General features: G+C 42.4%; 2 protein-coding genes across 3 annotated transcripts; both read right to left on the bottom strand.

The window, feature by feature from the left end:
* Positions 1-1,018: 1,018 nt before the first annotated feature.
* On the bottom strand, positions 1,019-9,035 carry manba (mannosidase, beta A, lysosomal). Its single transcript, XM_061083123.1, has 17 exons — positions 8,738-9,035; positions 7,809-7,903; positions 7,620-7,725; positions 7,361-7,534; positions 6,698-6,821; positions 6,244-6,413; positions 6,001-6,111; positions 5,274-5,425; positions 5,022-5,139; positions 4,641-4,727; positions 3,648-3,815; positions 3,330-3,548; positions 3,083-3,247; positions 2,676-2,820; positions 2,410-2,552; positions 2,072-2,329; positions 1,019-1,957 (listed from the first exon to the last, which is right to left on the bottom strand). The coding sequence occupies exons 1-17, from the start codon at positions 8,936-8,938 to the stop codon at positions 1,733-1,735; spliced, it is 2,661 nt and encodes an 886-aa protein (XP_060939106.1). The 5' UTR covers positions 8,939-9,035; the 3' UTR covers positions 1,019-1,732.
* A 1,115-nt stretch (positions 9,036-10,150) lies between these two features.
* On the bottom strand, positions 10,151-16,644 carry LOC133015849 (ubiquitin-conjugating enzyme E2 D2-like). 2 transcript variants are annotated; one of them, XM_061083125.1, is made up of 7 exons: positions 16,194-16,642; positions 14,844-14,907; positions 14,270-14,301; positions 14,102-14,179; positions 13,658-13,763; positions 13,071-13,164; positions 10,151-11,170 (listed from the first exon to the last, which is right to left on the bottom strand). In XM_061083125.1, exons 1-7 carry the CDS (start codon positions 16,215-16,217, stop codon positions 11,125-11,127), a joined length of 444 nt encoding a protein of 147 aa, XP_060939108.1. In that variant the 5' UTR covers positions 16,218-16,642; the 3' UTR covers positions 10,151-11,124. The 2 variants fall into 2 exon arrangements, with proteins under 2 accessions (XP_060939108.1, XP_060939109.1); XM_061083126.1 differs by lacking the exon at positions 10,151-11,170 and adding an exon at positions 11,445-12,897 and having other exon boundaries at positions 16,194-16,644.
* Positions 16,645-16,693: the final 49 nt, after the last annotated feature.

Genomic DNA, 16,693 nt, shown 5'->3' with positions numbered 1-16,693 from the left:
CTTTATACTTTTTTATTATCACAGTTGTATCTATTTCCTAAATACCTTTAATGTGGAAATGTATGTAACATTTATGAATGTATCGTACATGAGGCTTTATGAGGTAGATTTGACATAATATTGGATGTGATTTATTGGGATGAACATTTAGATTGTATAATAAATATGCTGCTGTTTATGTTATATACAGATTGTACATCTGACTTGAGACGATGTCTTTTTGCACCTTTTATATTGTAGGTTATTGCTTCAGGTGTGTGTGTGTGTGTGTGTGTGTGTGTGTGTGTGTGTGTGTGTGTGTGTGTGTGTGTGTGTGTGTGTGTGTGTGTGACCACATGATTTTCCCCTCGTGGGATATTAAAGTTACCTTGACCTTTATCTTGATTTCCCTTTATAACTTTCTATACTTTTATATTATCCCATGTGTGTACAGTTGATAAACGGCTTGAACACATTGCATCACTTGTAAACAATCAGTTAATAAATGGATTGTGGTCATGATGACATGTAGCAGAAGCTACGTGGGTGAACAGTCCGGATTTAGGTCCATGAATTAAAGAACGATGCAGCAGGAAGATTTCGTTCAGCCAAGTCTTCCAAAGGTTGTTCTCATTAATGGTTAACAGGTCTGCATTAGGTATTAGTGACTGATTAATGATCAGAAAAGCCCGTTTAACTACATCTGATAAAACCTTTATCAGAAAGTGCTAATCTCTGATGATGTAGCCGGTGAAAGTGGAGCTCATTGTAACTGCTCTATGAACAGTCGGCTGGAAATGCATCATATTTTAGAAACTGGTTGAAAATCGGGAGGTCGGAAGAAACCTCATCTACAATGTAACTAATTAATTAATGCAGTGCAGTAAAATGTACAATATTTGACTCTGAAGGAGTTTCATATACTTAAATACTCAAGTACCTTAAAATTAAACTTAAGTAGGCTATAGGCAAATACACGTTGTCAGATTTCACCATTTTTATCAACAGTTTCAATAGAATCTACATGATGATACAACAAAGGGACTGAAGGGATTAAATGATGAGTCAATCGAAACAGAGAGGAAAAGAAAACTCACTGTTCAACTCAAACAAAGTTATCAGTCAATCTGTGGCTTTAAGATGTTTAACTGTTAAAACAGATAAATGAAAAACGAATCAATCGACAAGTGATGAAAATAATCATTCACACAAGATGCTGTTTACAATACAATGGAGTCGTTACTGTTTTTGAGCAACATGTGTTTATTATTTAAAATATTTCTATGAAAAGCACCGACTGAGCAGAAAAGGACTTGAATGTCAAAAGCAACAACATCTGAAAAGGATCTAAATTAAGGAGAGACACAAAACAAAACATTTCTTGGATGGTTTCTCTGTTAATTATCTGAGTCGTGCAAAAATGTAAAACGAATAAAAGGAAATAAAGCTCAGTCAAGATAACGTTTCATGTCCACAGCAGCAAAAATAAATCAACAAAAACCGCTGCAGCTGATTCAAAAAGCTGCTGGTGAGTTGTCACGAATACAAAAGACAGTGGATCATATTCTCAGATCTGTCTGTCGAAGAACTGACTTCAGAATGTTTTATAAAGCACTGAAAGGTTTGATACTTGATCTCCTGCTTCTTCAGGAACCCTCCAGTCGCCTCAGGCATCAGTTTAGGTTCTTTGACATTTCATTCCTGTGTCTGACTGTTTTGTCCGACCTCCACGTGCTCGCTCGCTGCTCGTGGATCAGTACACGTCAGTTAAAGACGTGACGCTGAGGGATCTGGAGAGTTCTGCGACGCTGGTCGGACGCCACGCATAGAAAGTCACCGTCATGTTCCCAGAAGCCATCAGGAAGCCGTTGGAGCTGAAGCGTCCGGGGATGTTTCCCACGTCGAGCCACACAAAAGGAGCCACGGAGGAAGAGTGGAGGGTGATGACGAGGGCTGACTCCGCCTCCTGCACTTTGGCCTGCAGGAAGAGACGCAAAGCTTTGGACCAATGTCATTTACGTGCATGTTTCCTCAATTCCAAGTGATGTTCTTCTTCATTGTTCTGTGGCTTTAATGAATATTTGTGACTCACTGTGATGTTGGGTCTCTGGAGTCCCTCAGCGTCTTTGGGGGAGCACAGGAAGTGGTGGTTGGTGGGACCCTGCCGGCCGCTGCCGTCCTCCAGGTGGAAGGTGAGCAGGCAGGTGGTCCGGGTGCAGCGTCCGCATCCTGCCAGCAGGGCGGCGACGGGCTGTTTAAACACTGCCACGGCGCTGCCTCCGGGGACCAGGAGCGGGTCGGACTGCAGCGTGCACACAGGATCTGGACGAGCCCAGGAGAACACGCTCACCTGAGCCACAGAAGAAGAAAGCAACGAGTTAAAAAGCGAAATAACATATACAGATACAGTTAACGATAGAACACACTTACCACCGCCCTGAGCTTCAGGTCGTGACTCAGGTCGGAGACGGCGTAGATGAACAGTGAGTCTGCGTCCTCGAAACCAACCGGAAGCACGGGGGCGAAGAAGCTCTGAGCAAAATAATGAAGCATTTTCCACTTCCCACCAAACTCTGCACACAGGAACAATAAAGGGAATGATATGTAAGTATTTCCCAGACACTGACCTCTAATCTAATTATCCATAATGTGATGTACAATGTAGTTTCTGCGTTTCGGAGTATCTGCTCACTCACCGATTGATGACCAGGAAGGCCCCTGCCAGATGTCATTGAGCTGCCAGTAGAGGGCGCCCATGGTTTGACCTTTGCCCTCAACGATCTCGGTCCGACTCCGGCGATAAAACTCCGTCTGAGTCTTCACACACTGAGCCTGCGTGACCTGCAAAAGACTCAGGATCATCACCACATGTAAACAGGGTTGAAAACAAAACTAAATGAATGATGACATGATTATGGCCCATTTAGAAATCATGTAAAACCATATTATAATTTTACAATTGCTGTTAATGTTTAAACCACAATCTCATATTGTGACTGGTAAAGTGAGGCTAAAACAATTGACTTCATATACTGCAGGGTACGGTACATTCGTGAAATTAGAAAGAAAATGCACAACAAACTTTGTGTTTTGTGAGTTTCACCTGAGAAATGTACAGAGTGTCGGTGAATCTTCTCAGGGGATCAGTGGCGTTGGGCAGGTGGAAGTGAAAAGCCGCCTGCAGTAACATCTGCTGGTTCCCGTCCCCGTGATGCTGACGATGGGAAGTGAAGTCACTGTCGTAGCTCCAGTCTTCTTCCACGGAAACCTTAAGGATCACAAGAAGAGTCAAAAGTCCATTTATAGAGCCCAGGAAAAACAAAACCCAGCTGGAAGGTGTGTTCACTAACCGGCTGCAGAGTGGAGAAGGAGGGCCAGGACTGGAAACCGTACTCAGAGGCGAAACGAGTTCGAGGGAAAGTCCGCCAATCCCAGCAGTCAAGGAGGTAGCTGTAGAAATGCGTGTCCCCGTAGTGCGGGTCATATGGATCCGCTGCCACCCAGCCCTCCTGCTCTGACTCAGCTCCGTTCGTCGGACTGGACACGAGAAACGGGCGACTCTGGTCCTCCTGCAGGAGAGAACTGGCTTTAAGGACTTATAGAAGGAAGATGGCTGAGAAGGAATGGTTACACGTCAATCTGGAACATCTTAAAGACTGGTCACTCACTTCTTGCACAATCTTCCTTATATTGTTGACGTACAGCGTCACATAGTCTCTGGTGTACGTGGGCCTCTGGGACGCCGGGATACTGAACCAGTCTGTGGCCAGAGCCGCTTCGTTCTCATTGTTACCGCTCCAGATGATTATCGAGGGGTGAGACTTGAGGCGTCGAAGCTGGTGAGTTAGAATAAGACAAAACTCAAAGTATTTAATTTGATTGTACAGATTCAAAGTCGGGTGACATTTAGATTATCAGCTTAAAATGAGTTTGATGGTTCACCGACTTGGTATAAGGAGAAAAGTGACTTTACGTGAGAACGCAAATGTCAGAATCTGAATGTTCCAGACATTTCACTGTTGTTGTGAACGGGTCGGACTCGGAAAATCTCCTGTTGTGTTCCGTGTATGAGAAAAGGAAAACTATGGAAAATGTCTGGAGCCTATTTGCTTGAATTTTCATATCAAAAAACATTTTGACAGAAGCAGAATCATCTCCAGCAAGTTGAAGAGTGAAGCTGGACTGAAGATCAATTAAAAAGACTTAGAAGTTATTAAAAACCAGAGATTATCTTTAATATTCAGCAGGAAACTATTAAAATATGAAGAATTCTAAACCGAGTTTGGTGGATTTGTTACAGCTGCAGCTCTTCTGGCTCAGGAAGCAGAGGATCATGGGTAATATCCACCACTTCAGTTGTGTTCCAGAGAGCTGGGCTTCACAACAACTCAACACAGTGATAGACTTTGTTTTTCCCTTCATTAAAACCACTCCATCACTTGGACACGGAGCCCGACAGGATAAGTCACCATGTGTGGCTGCAGGGGGCGCTGTTGCTCAGTAAAAGTTACACAGTGTTGATTAAAGACACAGTAAACTGATCCCGATATGTTGTGTTTATTTATCGGTGTAATTTTCACACGCATGTCTCTACAGTTTCCAGATATTCCACATTTTCTGAACCATGATAAATAATATTAAGGAATGAAACCGTCCCTCACCTGCTGGACGACCTCTTCTCTGACTGTCTGGATGAAGTCGTCCTCAGTTGGATACATGGCGCAGGCGAACATGAAGTCCTGCCAGATCTAAAGACGCATATTTAAACACTGTGAGCTTCAATCTGCTCTACAATATGTTCATGAGTCACAGAGCGAAACCAAAATCTCACTGGAATATGGTAAACAAGTCAATTTGTGAGTAAAGGACATGCAACAGTGATGCTCGGGGAGGAAATGCATTTATGGAAGATTTTAGAAGACAATAAAAAGACAATAAAAAGATTATTATTTCTCTATCAACATCAGTCAGTCAAGGGAACGAGAGAAGATGATGATGTTATAATTTCAGAATTGAAGTCACCAGAGGATGAGAGCGGGTACCATGATTCCAAGTTCATCGCAGACACTGTAGAAAAGATCCTGTTCATAGACTCCTCCCCCCCACACCCTGAGCGTGTTCATGTTGGCGTCGACTGCCGACTGCAACAAGTTCCTGACGCTGCAAAACAAACAAAGAGAAAATTCAAAACAATCAGGAAGGTCAAAGTAGAGAAACAGGATTTTGTCCTGTGATTCAAAGTCAGAAAATAATCCGCACAAACAAGCGGAGAAGCTTTTCAAAGTAAGACTCACACATCGGGGGAGATCTGGTCCTGGAAGGAGTGAGCCGGGATCCAGTTGGAGCCTTTGAGGAAAATTGGTCTCCCGTTGATTCGGAAATAGAAACTCAGACCTGGAGACCCGACGACTGGCTCCTGGATGAGTTCCACTGTTCGAAAAGAAACCTGCAGGAAGATTCAAGATTCAAGATTTTTATTATTATGCTATTATATTTATATTATGCACAACAATAACATTAAGCAGTCGCTGGCAATGAAATGCTTGAGTCACAGGCTCTCTTCTAGCAATGCTCAAGTAATTACAACCAAAAAAATTGAAATTGAAATAGTATAAAATAGATAAATAAAATATATATATCTAAATATAAATATATACAGCTGAAGAGAAGAATAGAACAACAATAGTGCAATTATGTGCAATAGTGCAAATATGCAGAGTTATTGCAGTTCAGAGGAGTTTAAAAGTCTTATGGCCTAAACACATAAAACACATAAAAGGCAATAAACACATTAAACCCACTGGAGTGCACATCACTTCCTCTACAGCGTCAGTGACACAAAGGTGTTGTGATTTTATAACAATGAATTCAGTCTCTAAATCACTTTTAACTCCTCTGTCATAGCAATCTATAATGGTTGAGCCCATAGACTGACACATCTCCATTTCCTCCCATTAGAGGAAGTAGAGGAGACCCTGCAACCTGTATGAATTTACAGCGTAACGAGTAACGAGCTCTGACCTTGGACTTTGTATTCAGGATCAGAAGTCCATCCTGAGATCCTCGGACACTGAGCTGGTAACAGGGCTGGTCCCCGTGTGTGTGGGGCCACCACAGCTTCACCTCACGGCTCTGGAAGTAGAAAACATTCTTAAATCCTCGGCACCATCAACATGCTTCAGGCAATAACACACTCACAGAAATATGACCTTCATTTACACACAAAGAGTTATCATTATTGAGGTAATTTCCTGTCCAACTTACCGTGTTTATGTGTAAGATGAAGATGTTCTTGGTCTTTCCAGAGATAAACTGTGTCTGGAAGCTTTGCTCCGAGTCCAGCTCAGGGATGGAGAGAGAAACTTGTCCGTTCGTTGTCTGAACTGCGTCGACAAGAAGCTCAACCTGGACGCTCCACTGAGAGAGGCCGGAGTCTGGAGACACCAACAGATCATCAAGATAAAGACAGAAATTACATTATTAATCCAATTCATGTAAACTCAGCTGAGAAAGAGCAGCGCGAGGAGAGAGAACATTTTGAAAGGTGTCGGTTTATCTATTTTAGGCCGGACGGCGGGCGTAGTTAAGGTTTTCAGGAATTTGTCGACTTAATCCTCTGTATGTGAAAGAACCAACCCCTCATTTTAGCTATATTACGCTTCGGTGTTCTTTAATTGATAAAAAGGTCGAGATAATGCAGTTGTGATAATGGACGTACTGTACAGAGGGACAGAGGAAACCTGGACGAGCTGCAGGACGTCAAACGCCTCCACACAAACGCCCTTCCACAGTCCCATGGTCGGGAAGGACGGGCCCCAGTCCCAGCTGAAAGAGCTTTGCTCCTGCAACACAACACGGAATATGAAGCTGCACAGTCATATAAACAGTGTAGGAGACTTTGTTTTGTTCATTTATTAAAATAAAAAAAACTATTACGGCATTCAGGAGATCAAGATAATCCTCATTTTTGCACCAGTAATATCCTTTTTTCTGTTTTATTAGTTTAGAAAAACCCACGAAGGTCATGGGAACCCTTTCTGTCATATGTTGATCTGAATGTTTCCACCATTCTCACAAGAGGGCTTGTATCATAGCTCAGAATGCTCTGGCTCAAAAGAGGCACTCTGTTTTACCATTTAATTGATTTACTTTTATTTCTGTATACTTTTATTTTACTTATCTGTTTTACATTTTTTCTTACTTGTATAGGACGTGACCCCTGAATCTTCTGACTGTATGGATTTGAATATGTGTGTGAGCCAAATGTTTGTCTTGTTTTTGTTTTGTTTTGTGTTGTATTACCTGTTAGAAAACTAATAAACATATATGTAAAAAAATAAAAAATAAACCACGAAGGTAGAAAACTGCACAACGTACGTACTTTCCTGATAAAGTTGACGTGACACTCTCCCTTCTGAACGTCTGAAGGACACTCGGGAGGAACCCGGTAGGCAGAGTGAGCTTCCCTCCGCTCAGAGGCGTAAAGAACCGGAGACATTAACCCGACCTCCAGCACATTAACCCCGTCCCTCAGCAGGTCTCTGACCGAGAAGTCCTGCAGATCAGACAACAGGTGACACTGATTCACACCAGAGGAAGGAATGTGTTGACAGTACTGAGACTTTTCATTTTCAACTTACGTATCTGCGGAACATGTTGTCCGTGCTGCCCACTGCGACGCCGTTCAGCCGGATCGATGCCACGGTGTCCACGCCGTCGAAGGAGAGCAGGACCTTCTGTTTGTTCCTGTTCGAGCAGAGAGACACATGTGAGTCCGGATCAGGAAACAGAAAATATGTTTAAACATTAAGATAAAAGGTCACACTGACCTCACTCGGGCCGACACGTTGAATGCAGTCGTGTACGTCCAGTTTTCTAAAGCAATCCACCGATAAGTCACATCATTGAACCTAAAATATGGATCCTGAAGAAATGGGGAAAGGGTTAAACTGACAGGAATCATTTTTTTTATGTAGCATGGAATAGAACCTAAAATCTGGTGAGAATAGGTATTATTTATTATGATATATTAAATAGGTGCAGTTTTTTGCATCCATTTACCACCAAATCGCTCTCTCTCTCTCTAACACACACACACTGGAGACTTATCTGAACCTTAGCATCTGAACCACAGTTCAGATAAGAATTTATATTAACCTTCCCCTTCAAATTAACCCTAAAAACACGTCTTCACCTCTAAATTCAGTGATGTACACTTGCTTCATGTCCCCATAAGGAAGACACGTCCCCATAATGTGACTGTGTAAACAGATTTAGGTCTACACAACACACACACTCACACTCGCACACACACACACACAGATCAATAATCGATGCAACTGCCGCAACTATAATAGATTAATAGATAATAGAACTGCTGCAACTATAATAGATTTCATGTTAAGTCGGCATCAAAAGTCAAACTGAAATTAAGATTCAAGTAACTCATGTTGTAAAATCTAAATGATGCAATCAACTCAATTAGAATGCATTGACTAATTAATTGATTGATTGTTTTTTGATTGATTGGTTGATGATTGACTGGTTGTTTGATTGATTGATTGGTTGATGATTGATTAATTGATTGATTAACTGATTTATTAACTGATTGATTGATTGACTGATTAATTGACTGGTTGTTTGATTGATTGACTGATTGATTGGTTGATGATTGATTGATTGATTGATTAACTGATTGATTGATTGACTGACTGATTGATTGATTGATTAATTAATTGACTGATTGTTTGGTTCCTACCTGGATGAGTCCCTGCTGCTGCAGAGCCGAGTGGACACATCCGGGCACCTGAGCAGCCAGGGACACTGACCTGTTGGAGTTGGACAGACTCCACTTCCCGTCCAGACTCAGAGACTCCGGAGAACATCCGGACACAACTCCGACAAACAGACACAACAACACACCGAGAGCCCGAGGACACTTCCCCCCCCACGCAGTCATAGTCCCGGCTCCGTTGTCCACATCGTACGTGAAATAAAACACACAAACAAAAGAGGAAAAGCGAGAGAGGTTTGTTTTTGTTGCGTTCGCTGCCTGAGGGAGCACTTCCGTGTGTGGTCATGTGACTCCTCTCTGTAGGTCACATGATCAGAGTTCAAACACGAGGGACACGTCTGGCGCGAAGGTTTATTTTAATTTTTCTTTGTCCCAATCAAATGATATATACTTTTATGTGTTAACCAGAAAATATAATTAAATTCATATTTATATTTAAACTGCCATAATGTGACATAAAAATAGTGGTTGTCATTGGAAACCGTGATGTACCCGAGCTAGTCTTCAACACAAGTACATATACAACTTTCCTATATTCAATAACTATAGGGACCCTCAATACAGCGCATGGCTCCACATACACATATAGTTGTCATTGTAAAATCTGATAAAAATTAAGTTTTATTTTAGAGACGCATCAAAGCAGTTTTTAGCTTATGAATCAACATTATCTGAAAGGTAAACTACACATGAGCAGTAGTTGTAGGTTTCTCAGACTATTCAAATCTAATAAATACACTCATATCAGCCTATTTAATGTGTTTGATTTTCTTTGGGGTTCAAGATCTGTGCATTGTACCAAGAAACATTAACCAAATTGTCACATTTTCATTTTTAGATTTTCTGTTGTAAGGGACATTAATCCATCGCTGTTGTTAATAAATATTTTCCTGTTTTATTTGAACCTGGTCAAAGGTCAATGAACGCCTGTCATTGCTTTGTCTTTACTGATGTTCGACTTTTCCTGTAATTTCTGTCCAATATTAAAAAGAAACATTCCTGATCTGCCCATTAAATTGAATGTGTTCTTTCAAGGCCTGGTCCCTTCACAAAGTTCAGCAAAATTCAGTTCTGTAGTTTTGTGATATCTTGCTGGCACGTGAACCAACAGAGAAACAGACCAGGTTAAAACATAACCTCTGAAAAACATCACATTTTTCTGAAGCAAAAATCAACCATTCACTGACCCCAAATAAGTTTTCTATTGATAAATAAAATTATCGTGACCACTCGAGCAAAATAAGAGATTTCACCCGTTTTCCAGGAACAGCAGATTTAACAAAACAGACATTTGATCTTTTTATACACGGATGAAAACATGATAAAAAACACAAACTTAAAACATTCTTCTTTTAAATGAAACGCAAAACAACTCTGTTCTCTTTATGGTTTAAGTAACTTTATTGAAGGGAAAACTAAAAAGAAATAGAGCCACAAGTTGATTATCAACCATCAGCTTTGCGTCAGTATTTTAGGGCTACAAGAAGACAGTGTTCAAGTGGGCATTAAAAACTAATTGCTCATCTACTGGCTTCTAAATAACAAAAAGAAATAGAACGCCTTTGAGGGGAACCAAATTTTTTCCAACTGTTCAGCCTTACAATCCACTTAATTTGCAGAAACATCAGATATAATAGCCTACCTTTATTAACATGCATAAAATACAACATTGAAGTCCTTATATTTTGTTTCCTTAACATTGATATATACTGCTGTGCTTCTCTGTACACACACTGGTAGTGGAATCAGATACACTTCTTTCCTCAGGTAATAAATCCCTGTGCTAATGATCAGAAGAGCCCACTGACGTCACACCGGTCCAGGAGCCACCGACCAGTTTCACTCGTCTTTCAGAGAGAAGGCATTCCCCGTTTCAGATTTGATCACTTTCACATAATCGCAGACAGATTGTTGTTTTTTTGTTGCCAATCTGAAACCTTGAAAAGCATAATTTGTTACGTTGCAGCTTTTCTAGAAACGCGAGACCAGTTGCATCAGATTCTACTACGTGTATGTGCAGAGTAAATGACTACCATCACCAAATCTGGGTTGAAGAACTCGTACTGGTGCATGCTCAAGCTGAGTGTTCTGAACCACGGTGATTTTTTTTGTTGTTTTTGTTTTTTTTAAATCCGTACAAAATGGGAATTGAAACCTCACAGAAACTGGCATGTGTCCTAGAGAGAAAACACTATCTTCTTATGAGCACGCAGGTGGGGGGGGAAGGGGGAAAGGAAAGGAGGGTAAAATGCTCTGATTAACAAAAAAAGTGAAAAAGAAGAAAACAGAATCCTGGAATTTTAAGTTTGAATCAGCGACCACATTTTCCACCAGCTTCAAGGACGATGCCATCACATTGCGTATTTGGTTGTCCATTCTTTTGCCATTCTGGTGTATCTGCAAGGAGAGGGAAACCAGAGGGGGAATTAGAAACTCTCAAGCCTATAATTCAGACAGGTTTTACTTTGCCACATGCATCGGAGCAAAGTGCTTTTTAAAAAAACATCCAGGCAAGCAGAGACCGCACAAGTTTACTGGACACGTCATGCATGGGTTTCTGATTATTAAAATGTCTTTATGCTTTCACACCAATACCTCGAATCTTTGTCAGACCCAAACCTCTTCATGCAAGAGTTAGTGGCGACATGAACATGCACAGACACAAAACCCGGGTTTTCAAATAATCTGATTATTGGCTTGGTCGATGTTAATCAGACTAGAAAAGGGGATAATTATACATTTATTCATATTAGGGAAAAGACACTGGTGTTAAAGCTTTTATCCCATTTCATTTGTTTTACTAGAAGAGGCAGCATTGATTTGGTTCAGTTGCTCCTTTGACTCCTGATTTGTTTAAGTGAAGACACCTCAACTACCAGATATTAAACTTTGTACTCTCAGTTATGTTGGCATAGTTGCAGAAATGTGCTGATTAGATGACTGGCAGATATGAAACAGTCGCTAGGTCATAATTCATGTTTAGTTTTTTGTCCTTGTGGAAAAACTCTCTGCCATTGGATTTTTGTTAGGATTCCTTCAGTGTTCATTGTCAAATGAAGCCAATTTATCTGCAGACACTCGAAAACAAAACGGTCCAGATGAAAAAAATCCTTAATAAAACGTTTTCAATTTTTCACAAACACAGGGAGTCATTAAGTAGCTGAGGACTGTAGCTGACCAACATCAGCTCAACTCATTTCTAGCTCTAATCTCAGCTTCTGTGTGGATTGTTGAAAGTTTTCTATTTATGACAAATGTTTATTTAAACGTTTTTGCCTTGAGTCTGAAAATCTGTGTTTGGAACCCCGGCTCGTATTATTCTTCCTCTGCTCGTCTGCAGTTCCTCATCACTGCTCATGAATGCAGCTTGTGTTGGCAGCCGACCATAGGCGTGTCCTGAAGTGCACGGCCGATACTTTTACAAAGGTCCCTGCTGACAACTGCGTCACCTTGCAACACTGACTGTAAATTAAAAGGAGACCAATGACCTGAGATGATCGCCCGACTGAAGCTCATCTCAGGTCATGTTGATTTTATTCTTTTAAACTCGTCTTATGATGTTAAATGGTCAGAAACAAAGTTTTCTGGAAGATGTGGTCACAAGTTTTGCTTTAAATATCTGTTGAAATTTACATGAAAGTGACTACGTAGGTTGTAAGGGTCATACAAGGATTAGGTAGATTTCCAGGCCACATTTTGTTCATAAGGACGATATCCCATTAGTATTTAGAACTGTTTCAATTATAAATCTACTCTTTTGCGTCTAATTCTATCAAAGCTTTTGTGCATTGACAGACTTCAACCAATCCGATCACACAGATGCTAAAAGGCCTGTATTAGTGATAACCCAGAATCCTCACGAGACCTTTTCCCCTGTGGTCTGACTTAGAGATTATTTATAGCAACACACCTGAGATTAGTACAACCACGAAATCGGAAACTGCCGTAGCTTTCTGCATAACAGAGATCTCGAGCCTCTGGTTATGCCAGTCAGACCAGAGCACCAAAAACACAACCAACCACTCCAACTGCACTACCCAAGATGCAGCGGGGCCTCACCCTAAAGCATGGCATACTTCGCCGTCCACTCCTGAGCTAATTTATTGTACCTGACGAGAGTGAGACTAGGTTACACACTGAGCCTGTGTACAAGTCCATCTTCATCAAGTAGCTCTTTCAAAGTGGAACTTATTGTGGATAATGCAGCATAACATATGTACAGCAGGGCTGGGGGACAGATTTGAATATTCATATTGGCAGAGGATAGATTTACAAATATATATAAATACACACTTACTTCTGACTATCTGTTTTGTAGATTCGTGCGATCTCTGGCACTAGTGGGTCGTCAGGGTTTGGGTCACATAGGAGTGAGCAAATGGAGAGAAGAACTAAGAGAAATAGAAAACACACGTTAAGACTGATTATTATTTAAATATTGTAGTTATCTAATACAAGTTGTTTGCCGTCCACATTTTGAATAACTAAACCATGTGTAATGAAGCTTATTCTGTTACTGTGTAGTATAAAAATAAATAATGAGAAGCACAAATACACAAAGGTAGTGTAAGCTTTAAAGGAAATAAAACACCTGCCAAAGTCCGTGTGCGATTAAAAAACATATTCAAATGATATGACTACTTTTATGATCTTTTGTGTTTTGTCTTGTGTGTAGAAGCTGTATCGACTCCTTAAACTCGGCTTCAACAGTAAAACCAAACTAAAGGTTATTACTCTGGCAGTTGTGTTGTTATGTTGGTTAACCTATGGTCTTGTGTTGTGATCCCTCATTATGTGTCCATCAAAAACTAAATTATTAATCCACCATGATTGCTGAAAAAGTTGCGGTGAGGAGCTCATTGTGTCTCGGTTGATGATCCATACCTTTAGAAATAGTAAGTGCAGGAGACCACTGTGATCTGAGAATATCCAGACAGATACTGCCGTTACTGTTAATATTTGGGTGGTAAATTCTTGTTGTAAATGCAACCTGAAAAACAGAAAACAAAGAAACACACACACACACGTCAGTGAGGGGAAGTCAGATCAGGCCGAATGACACACCCACTCCCCAGGTGTCATTCCTGGAAACAAGGCGGTGACATCTGATGCCTCTGACTATTATCTTCTGGAATGACAGCTACTAATTCATGGGGGTGGTGACGCCGACAGTATCACTGTTGTTGTTATTGTTAACACAGACAATTGATTTTGAAGCAGTTGTCCTGTGTTTTAGCGTAAACAGTTTTAACCCCCCGAGTTCTAGACGCCGCACATACGTCGGCCATTATGAGCAAGACAAAGAAAACCCTGTGTCAGGTGCTTTACCTTGGGGGGTTTGAAGGGGTAGTCTGTGGGGAAATGAATTGTCAGGAAGAAAACTCCTCCCTGATATGGACTGTCAATCTGTGAGAGGGGAGGGAAAAAGACATAAGTATTTGTGTGGATTTAAATTAGTAAACAAAGCAACTGGTTTATCAGGAAGTCGGTACTTACAGGTCCCATGATCGTGGCTTGCCAGTGAAACACTGCAGAGAACAGAAAGCAAAAGTTAAAACAGAAAGGTCACAGATGGATCTGCGCTCGGGAAGATTTCAACACAAACATTTACCAATTTTCAGCACCTGACCTTCATCCAACAGGGATTTTTTTTAGTGTTGATGAAAACATTGAAGTCTAAAAGAATAAAATTCCTTTATTGTTTCCACCCCTCTGAATAGCAATCATCATATTGTGCAAGGCAGCTCACATCAAGCTCAGCTGCCAATAACGCAACTTTATAAGCTGCCACATTTCTGTCGATCACGTAAACAGAAGCGTAAGCCAATTATTTTACACTTGTCAATCTGCCAATGTGGAAATGTATCATCTTTTCCTATGTGATAATCTGATGCTGCTTTTCTCCTTAAGTGATAAGTGTGTCTGTGGATGACGATCTCCTGGTCACACAACAACATGTAAACAAGACGTCATCTCAACTGAGGGAAATCAAACCAAGATGTCGACAAAGACACTAAATAAAAACCAGATTAAAAGTGTTTAGAGGAAACATTTGAGTTCCAGCACTTACTGTCATCACCCACTGGGCCGGCCGAGCACTGTGCTGGGGGGTCACGAGCCAGGTCATTGAGCTCCTGTAATGGAAAGAGGTTTACATCAATCACCAATTAAGACCACTGGGAAATCCTCTGAGAGGAGAAACAACACAAATCTTAAAAATACATGTGCTGGAACGAGGAAGACGAGGAAGAGGACTAGGAGTGCTTTTTAAAAACATATCTGGGTGTAAATATCAGTAGGAAGGAAATGTCAAATGACAGGTTGTGTGCTTATTTCCCAACAACCCCCACTGCAGCTGGTGTTGTGATCTGCTGCCACTTCAAGATCAACTCTGACCGAGGAGGCAGATGAGACCTGTGCACACACACACACTACACACACAGACACACACTCGAAGTGTTATTTTTAGGTCGCCACTGCCCCACCCGGGCTCTTCTTGACTGTTTCATAAGTTCAGTGGAAGAGCTTCACGTCAACAACAGAGGGGGGGTGAAGTTCACAGCCCAGTCCGGGTGTTGATCTCATCTCCTCTCAGCTGCTGGTTAGGGTTATAGGGTTCTAGAGCTAGAGTTATAGAGCTATAGGGTTATAGAGCTAGGGTTATAGGGTTAGGGTTATAGAGCTAGGGTTATAGGGTTAGGGTTATAGAGCTAAAGTTAAAGAGCTAGGGTTATAGAGCTAGGGTTATAGGGCTAGGGTGTAGGGCTAGGGTTATAGAGCTAGGGTTATAGGGCTAGGGTTGTAGGGTTATAGAGCTAGGGTTATAGGGCTAGGGTTAAAGAGCTAGGGTTATAGAGCTAGGGTAATAGGACACACTGTGACGTGCTCGGCACAAATGAGCTACGACCACATACCAAGGAAGTGTATCACGAATCATGATCCTCTTCCCTGGTATCATGACTCATGAGTTTCGGTAACGTCGTAGTCAGTTGTGTTGTGTGAATTATTTCACAACACAACTGGGGTGGAAAACACACACAATCCAGCGTGAGGCTACACTAACGATGTGTGTCTGTCTGTGTGTGTGTGTAGAGAGAGGGAGCAAAGTGTTGGGCAATGCTCGAGGCCTCGTCTGAGTCGAGCCTGGAAAGTGAAACCGCTAATGTTCCCCCGGCTAACACCCCCCCAAAGCCCGACCCGAGCGGGGTCTCCACCCGCCTGTAGCCGGGTGGAAGACCCCCATCCCCCGGGTGGTGGTCCCCCGCGTGTTAGCACTACCTCCGGGGCGGAAGACAAGGGGAATTCCCCCGGCCACCAAGCTCCACCGCCGGGTTCCCAACAAGCGGGCAGCCGCTCCGGAGCTAGCGCCTGTGGGAGGCTAGCTCCGGAGCTAACGTGCTAACGCCGCGGTGTTTCTTACCTTGTGGATCCGCTTCAAGGCCATCGTGTGCCGGGTGTGGTCGCTTCTATGTGAGGAAGGGGGTTCCGGTCCGAGGGGCGATGCGGGCGACCCCGATGTGCCGGGTGTGTAACAGCCGGACGCGAGGTCAGCTCCGCGGCCTTGTTCTGCTTCTTCTCGCGGGGCTAGCGGAGCAGGCTAACGGGCTAAGCTAACACTACGTATGCGCGGTGGTAACAAAGCTAGCTGGCGGGCTGGTCCACCGGGCGATGCGGGGTAAAGTCCTCTAGTGTCCCCGCTGGGTCGAGCTCCTGGTGCTGGTGGTTCACTTCGGGATGATCCGTGTTCCCCTCGCTGGAGGCTGAAGGAAGCGGGAGAGCCAGGTGAAGTTACCCGGGCGACAAAGCTCCTGTTCCGCTGCTGTCTGTCGGTAGCTCCGGTTGTAGCCCCCTAGCGGCGGAGCGGGGGTATGACACCAGTTATGGCTGAAGGAGGCGCAGCGGAGGAGGAGGAGGAGGAGG

The sequence above is a fragment of the Limanda limanda genome, chromosome 12, assembly GCF_963576545.1.
Source record: "Limanda limanda chromosome 12, fLimLim1.1, whole genome shotgun sequence".
NCBI classification, from domain to species: domain Eukaryota; kingdom Metazoa; phylum Chordata; class Actinopteri; order Pleuronectiformes; family Pleuronectidae; genus Limanda; species Limanda limanda.
Note: the sequence above shows the minus strand (reverse complement) of the source record. Positions and strands in the feature narration are given on the sequence as shown.